We start from the raw sequence: 7390 nt of genomic DNA on the forward strand, positions 1-7390 counted from the left end.
CGTCCCTGTAACTTAGCGGTTCGGCAAAAGAGACCGATAGAATAAGTACGTAAAACACACCATTCAAGGATGGCCAATGCCAGTACCACATGACTGGCTCCTGTGTCCTGTGCTGGTGGCGTGTAAAAAGCACCATTCAAGCATTGTCATTGCCAGTTCCGGTGATATGTAAAAACCACCCACTACACTCTTGGAGCGGTTGGCATTATGAAGGGCATCCAACTGTAGAAACCTTGACAGAACAGATTGGAGTGTGGTGTAGCTTCCTGGCTTGCCAGTCCTCAGTCAAACCATCCAGCCTATGCCAGCATGGAAAGCAGATGTTAAAAGACGATGATGATGATGATGATGATGATATATTCCTTTAATCATCTTATTGTGTATCCCTTCAGATCCTACACTAAACACTTTGACATATCCTTCCTTCTCAAAAATTATGAAATTCTCTCTGCTGTTCACGTTTTCTTCTGCAAATGTCAATCTACAAATCTTCAAATTAGACTGAACACAGAGAAAACTGAGCCTTTTACTTGGATTAACTTATGAACAAAAATGTTCAGTGCATGCCTGATATTTAATATATTGATACCAGAAGGATGAAAACCCAAATCAGAATCAAATTTGAAACCAGAACAAAGAGAGAAGTTAATATTATAAAGTATTTAATCCATCCCTCATGTTTTACAAAGTTGCTCTTCTGCTCTATTTTCTTTTTGTCAATATTAATCATAAATTAAAGAAATCTGCCAACATACCTGATTGTCCCCTCCTCCTGAGGCAAAGTAGTTACCATCTGGTGAGAAAATACAAGCAGTTGCACCATGCTAGTAGGAAAAAAATGGTAATGAATGAAATTTTCAAAATAAACAAACCCATGCTAGCATGGAAAGCGGACGTTAAACGATGATGATGATGAAAGAAAATTAAAAAAATATGAATATGAAGAGGAAGGTGTTTCTGGTAATGACCATAGCAATAATGAATAAATGATCACATAAAACAACACTTATGAATCAAAATGCTTATCATCATCATGATTAAATGTCCATTTTCCATGCTAGCATGCGTAGGACTGTGCATGTGTTATTCTTGGTTTAATGATCTTCCCAAAACACAAGATTTGTTCAACACATGTATTCACATCAAGAATCTTGTAAACCAAATGCAAAGACAAAGTAAAGACAGGGAACCAGCAAGTTGTAGGGCTCTATTGAGCTCCAATGTGATCTTTGACATGGTTTCTACAGATAGATGCCCTTCCTAACACCAACCACTTTACAGAGTGTACTGGGTGCATTTTTTTTTTTTTTTGACAGCCACCAATACTAGTCAATTTGCCATGTAACTTACAAAATAGAAAGAAAAGAGAAAAAGAAAAGGCTCCTACTACTAAGAGAAAGCATTTGGGAGAGGAAGATGGAGATAGGTGGGTTTGTGCCAGATGTTGAAAGGATAAAGTATGAGAGAGAGAGACAAGCACAGGAGTGTCATTATAGAGGAAATATATAGTTGAAGGAGATAAGAGGAAGGTAGTGATGGGGTGCTAGAGTGAAATCTCAAGGAACAAGGAGAGCATGAGAGCATAGGTGGTAGATCAGAGGAGGGGACTAGAGAGTAGATGCTTTCTTAAGAATAAGGATGGAGTAAACACACACACACACACACACTCACATATATACATATGTGTGTGCTACTGTCTCTTTGCTTCGGCTTAGCTTGACAGCTGCTTAATGAAGTGCTAATCTCTAAATGTTGAAGGAATAAGTGGAAGAGAAAGACCCAGGAGAATGTGGGACAAAGTGGAGAAAGATGATCTTGAGATGCTGAACCTCACAGAGGAGAGACAAAGGACTCAGATAATTGAGGATTTGCTGTGCTTGAGAAAACCTGTCCAGCTAAGTAAAATTGTAGCCAGAAACCATGCCAGCATGGAAGGCAGATGTTAAATGATGATGACAAAAGCATGTCCTTTATGTCCATGCCCATTCCTCTGTATGCAATCTGTTTCCTGACAAAGCCCGCCCCCTTTCCCCTACCTACACTCACCATTTGCTGTATTCCCCTCCCTTCCCCATAATTTCCCACTCTCTCTCATGAACCTACCTCACACAATATGTCCCTCCTGAGTCGCTTCTCCACAACATATCTCTCCTTATTTGTGCCCCACTCCATCTCCCACACTCCTAATGCAATCTCGCAAACTTACTTGCCCACTTACCCTCTCCAATCCCTGGTCCTCTTCACTATATGCACCTCCATGTAACTTGGGTATATGCCTCACCTCACCTTTCTCTCCATTCTTTCTCTGAGATAGCCATGTTTCTTCTCTGCTACAGGGTTCAATACAAATGACTGGGGTAGCTGTACCCTCAGTTAAGGAGCATTGTCCTGCAAGTTACTTGGTGACCTTGCTGGTGCTGGTGCCACATAAAAAGCGCCCAGTGCACTCTGCAAAATGCTTGGCATAAGGAAGGGCATCCAGCCATAGAAACCATGCCAAAGCAGACAGCAGAGCTTAGTGCAACCTTCTTGCTGACATGCCAGTTCCTGTCAAACCATCAAACCCATGCCAGTATGGAAAACAGATATTAAATGATGATTGTTTACCTACCTTATGACCATAAAGAGTGTAATATTGATGCCCTTCAATCAAATCAAAGATCTTTAATGTGTTATCATCTGCTGCTGATAGTAAATAATTACCAGAGTTATGAATTGAAATACTATTCACATTACTAGTATGATCTGGTAAAAAGTAAAAAGAAAAAAAAACATAACTTTTTTAAATTGATTTTTAACATTTTATTTTGGTTTATTCTAAATTAAAACAAGTTCATTTCTTAATATGATGTGAGGCACAATGGTTGTGACATTAAAAAAAAAAAACGAAACATAGCTATGGGCTCAAATCTGACTGAGTAAAGCTCATAACACTACAAATGACCAGTTTCCACTGCTACTGGATAAGTTGTGACTGATTTGTTGTTGCTTAGCATTGAAGTGAGGTAGTTGATAGCTTCCGCTATCTGGGTGACCAAATTAGAAGTGGGGGTGGGTGCGCTGAAAGTGTAGCTGCTAGAATAAGAGTAGCCTGGGCAAAGTTCAGAGAGCTCTTACCTCTGCTGGCGACAAAGGGACTCTCACTCAGAGTAAAAGGCAGACTGTATGACGCATGTGTACGAACAGCCATGCTACATGGCAGTGAAACATGGGCTGTGACTGCTGAGGACATGCGTAAGCTCGCAAGGAATGAAACCAGTATGCTCCAATGGATGAGTAATGTCAGTGTGCATACCCGACAGAGTGTAAGTATCTTGAGAGAAAAGTTGAACATAAGAAGCATCAGCTGTTGTGTGCAAGAGAGACGATTGCGCTGGAATGGACATGTGACGAGAATGGACGAGGATAGCTGCATGAAAAAGTGCCACACCCTAACAGTTGAGGGAACCAGTGGAAGAGGTAGGCCTAGGAAGACCTGGGCTGAGGTGGTGAAGCAAGACCTTTGAACATTGGGCCTCACCGAGGCAATGACTTCTGACCGAGACCTTTGGAAATATGCTGTGCGTGAGAAGACCCAGCAAGCCAAGTGAAACCTAAATCCAAGGCCTCTGCCAGGGGTGTAGCCAGCCCACTTATGCGTACCTTTCCTTCTTTGGACAAGAAAACTCTGCTTGCGAAGACTTGTTGAGGCAAGTGAAATTGAAACCGAACTAAATTCGACAACTGGCATCCATGCCAACGTCGTCTCCTTCATTGGACACGAAACTCAGCTTGCGAAGACTTATTGGGGCAAGCAAAATCAGGATGGCACCTATGCCCAGCCTCGCCTTTCTGGCACTTGTGCCCGTGGCATGTGTAAGGACTTTCGAGCGAGATCGTTGCCAGTGCCCCTGGACTGGCTCTTGTGCGGGTGGCACATAAAATACACCATTTGAGCGTGGCTGTTGCCAGTACCGCCTGACTGGCCTTCGTGCCAGTGGCACGTAAAAGCACCCACTACACTCTCTGAGTGGTTGGCGTTAGGAAGGGCATCCAGCTGTAGAAACTCTGCCAAATCAGATTGGAGCCTAGTGTAGCCATCTGGTTTCACCAGTCCTCAGTCAAATTGTCCAACCCATGCTAGCATGGAAAGCAGACGTTAAACGATGATGATGATGATGATGAATATAAAAAATATTTGAATAGTTTAAATCTTCACACTCAAATTACTCACCCTTGAAATGAAGTAATCTCATCTTTACCCTTAAGTCCCAAAGTTTCACACTGAAATCATTACAACCAGTTGCAATTGAAACATCTTCAGGGGTAAACTGGAGGTCATAAACTGCGCTGCACAGACAGTAAAATAAAATTTAATCAAACTTACAACACAAATTATACTGATGAAAAAAATGCTATGTGAAATGGTTATTTTCATATTTGTTTAAACACTTGTTATCAGATTCTTTGACAGATGCTAAATGGAACAGTGAAAGTATCAGTGACCTATTAGTGATGAAATTAAACTAATGTCTGTTTAGCCATTGTAATTGGCTACACAAATTTCAATAAGGGTGATACTATATATTTCATTATCATTGAATGCTTGCTACAGTGATTTTCTCTTTGCTAAAAACTTCTATAGTTATCTAAGAACAGAAATCAAAGGTACCACATCCTGACACAAACTTAAGCTGCAGCTTATCTAAGTTAATTTTCTTCCTAATTATTTGTACACGATTCATCAGTGTCATGCCACAGCAGCTGCTTTTTTCTAGAACATATCTCCTTTGCCCTTGTAACAGTTGATGAGGGTACAGCTACACTAGTCATTTGGAGTGAACCCTTTTTGTCAGCTGACTGACTAGTGGGTGTTCTACTTCAGATATTTTCAACATCTCAGCAACTAACTCCAATGGTCTGACTACTTTCCTTATCTTCAAATCTTTAATGGCCATTTCAGTCTTATAGCTGTGAAATTCAGTAACTGATCCTTTGTTGGATCAAATTGCATAGTCCCTCTCTCCTATGCCTTCCCCTCATTCAGCAACCTCTCATATTAGCATTTTCTCACTATTAGTGAAGGCAAGTACATTACTGTCATTCTGTACAGACATTTTCCCAATGACATCTTAATTCATACTGGCACATTGCTTTGCAATTCACAACACCTCAAATCTCTGCTCCCCTCTTTGCAGAACATTAGCAAACCACTTCTTTCTGAACTACGTCTAACTTCTCTTTTAACTAATTGATACTCTTCCTTCTAGAAACTTGCTTCATCCACAGATGTGGTCTGAAGCTCAGAGCAGCTTTGTTTCATTGACACTCTTAGTTGTCTCCTATGTTTTCATTGCCTCTTCATTCTCAAAATACACAGCAACCACCCAACATTGGTTTGAACCTACATCTGGCAGTTTCCATAACTTCCTTCACCAGATTATCTGCATCTCTGGGTCTGTATAGCTCTTAATCTAAATGTCACTAAACAGTAGGAAAGACTTAAAATTCACAACCATCTGTCTATGACGTTTCCTGGTGAGGATAAGGGCTATTTGGCTTGAATGTTCACCTGGGTAGTGGATGATCAGGTGGTTAGCCACTTGCAGTACTAACTTCTGGAAACTGGCTATTTGCACCACAGAACTCCAAGAGACTTGATTCTTCTTCATTTCATGTACCATAACCATAGGCTCTGTGTATGTTCAAATATGTGTATATAGACAACGGTTTTTCTCTGGAGATGATAACTGTCTACATCGATATAAAATGTCAGAAAATTTTTTAGATTCCCTTTGACAAATGAAATATGTCATAAAGAAATTTATAGAAAATAAATGCCTGATGTACAAACATTTTAGGAACCCAAACTACAGGATGATGTAGAAATAAATTCAGGATAATAAATACAAAGGTAGAACACCTAATAAAATAAGCAACTATACATCGAGTGTATTGTATGAAAGAGAACATTTGCCTATAGAAAAAATGAACACAACAGTCATTAAATCCAATCATAAACAAGTATTATTTCTCTAAATTCCCAAAACAAATAGGTACTGTAAAAAATAATCAATGGTGACTAACACAGAATTAATACAAAAAAGTAATAATTTTCTACCACTTAAAAGTGGATGTTGTGTTACAACACAGAATACTGAGATAGTTACCAGGAGGGGACCTCTCATATGACTTTGTGGTGCATATAAGCACTTCTGTTTATATTATTAGAGGGAGATAATCACTGCCATTGCCAGTACCAGATCACATGGCTTCAGCCTTCCTTGGCCTTGTCAATGGTAGACAGAGCCAGTCATTAGTTTTGGTTTTAAGTAGCAGAGAAGCAAAATAGTTCCTTGGTTGCAGTTCTATTATAGACAAAAGGTTTTAGATTTATATATATGTAGGAAAATAATACAATGTGACATACATCTTTCTCAAGGCCATCAAGAACATTAGTGGAGTAAAATGAAATCAAAACAACCAGGAAATGAAATTCATAAGCAAAACTTACCCTGTTTCTTTGAGTGTTTGTACACATTTTTTGGAACGAAGATCAAACAAACGCACAGTTTTGTCATCACCTCCAGAAGCCACAAAATTCATGTCATGCGAAAACCTGAAATAAATTTGAACGGAGATGTGTTGATTTGTGCTGCCTCCAAGAAGTAAGGCGGAGAGAAGGTTCCACTAGGTTCCTCACAGGCAAAGAACACAGGTACAAGATTTTCTGGGCAGGGAACACTGACGGGATCAGATGCATGGGTATACTTCTTGCGGAGAAATGGGTTGATAAAGTAATCGAGGTAGTCAGAGTAAGCAACAGAATACTTAAGATTAGATTAGTGCTTCATCATGGGTTAGCAAACATTATCTTGGCTTATGCCCCTCAGCCGGGGCTACCGGATGGGCAGAAAGACAGATTTTATGACACCCTCTTGCAGACCACCTCATAAACAAATTACAGGGACCTTCTCTTTGTGGCTGGTGACTTCAATGGACATGTAGGACAACATGCAGGGGGCTTCCATGGCATATATGAAGGCTACGATTTTGGTTCCCGCAATGAAGAGGGAACCAGGCTGCTGGAGTTCTGCAATGCAAATGATCTTATGGCTTGCAATACTAACTTCAGGAAACCTGCCAGTCACCTAGTCACCTACCGTTCTGGCAGGCACACTAGCCAAATTGACTACATCCTCGCCAGAAAAAGGGAAAGATGGCTGCTTATAAATGCCAAACCCTTCCCAGGCAAAGAATATACCCCTCAACATAGACTGGTAGTTAGCAACTTCAGGATCAGGTCTATATGGATGCCCAGAAGACGACCAGCATGGAGGAGAAGGGACTGGAAGCTTAAAGATCCTGCAAATGTCCTTCTTTAGTCAGTTTATATAATTTATAAGACAAC

At 40.3% G+C, this 7390-nt stretch overlaps 1 protein-coding gene across 1 annotated transcript in view; it reads right to left on the minus strand.

Annotated features, from left to right (window-relative positions):
• LOC106883357 (POC1 centriolar protein homolog A) overlaps positions 1 to 7390 on the minus strand; it is a 32228-nt gene that overhangs the window by 9303 nt on the left and 15535 nt on the right. Inside the window, exons 7-10 of the mRNA XM_052966802.1 lie at positions 6494 to 6598; positions 4214 to 4329; positions 2612 to 2745; positions 756 to 824 (exon numbers count right to left, since the gene is read on the minus strand). Of these exons, the coding sequence (XP_052822762.1) occupies positions 756 to 824; positions 2612 to 2745; positions 4214 to 4329; positions 6494 to 6598 (424 nt within the window). The remainder of the gene's footprint in view (positions 1 to 755; positions 825 to 2611; positions 2746 to 4213; positions 4330 to 6493; positions 6599 to 7390) is intronic.

Source organism: Octopus bimaculoides, chromosome 3 (assembly GCF_001194135.2).
Source record: "Octopus bimaculoides isolate UCB-OBI-ISO-001 chromosome 3, ASM119413v2, whole genome shotgun sequence".
Lineage (NCBI taxonomy): Eukaryota > Metazoa > Mollusca > Cephalopoda > Octopoda > Octopodidae > Octopus > Octopus bimaculoides.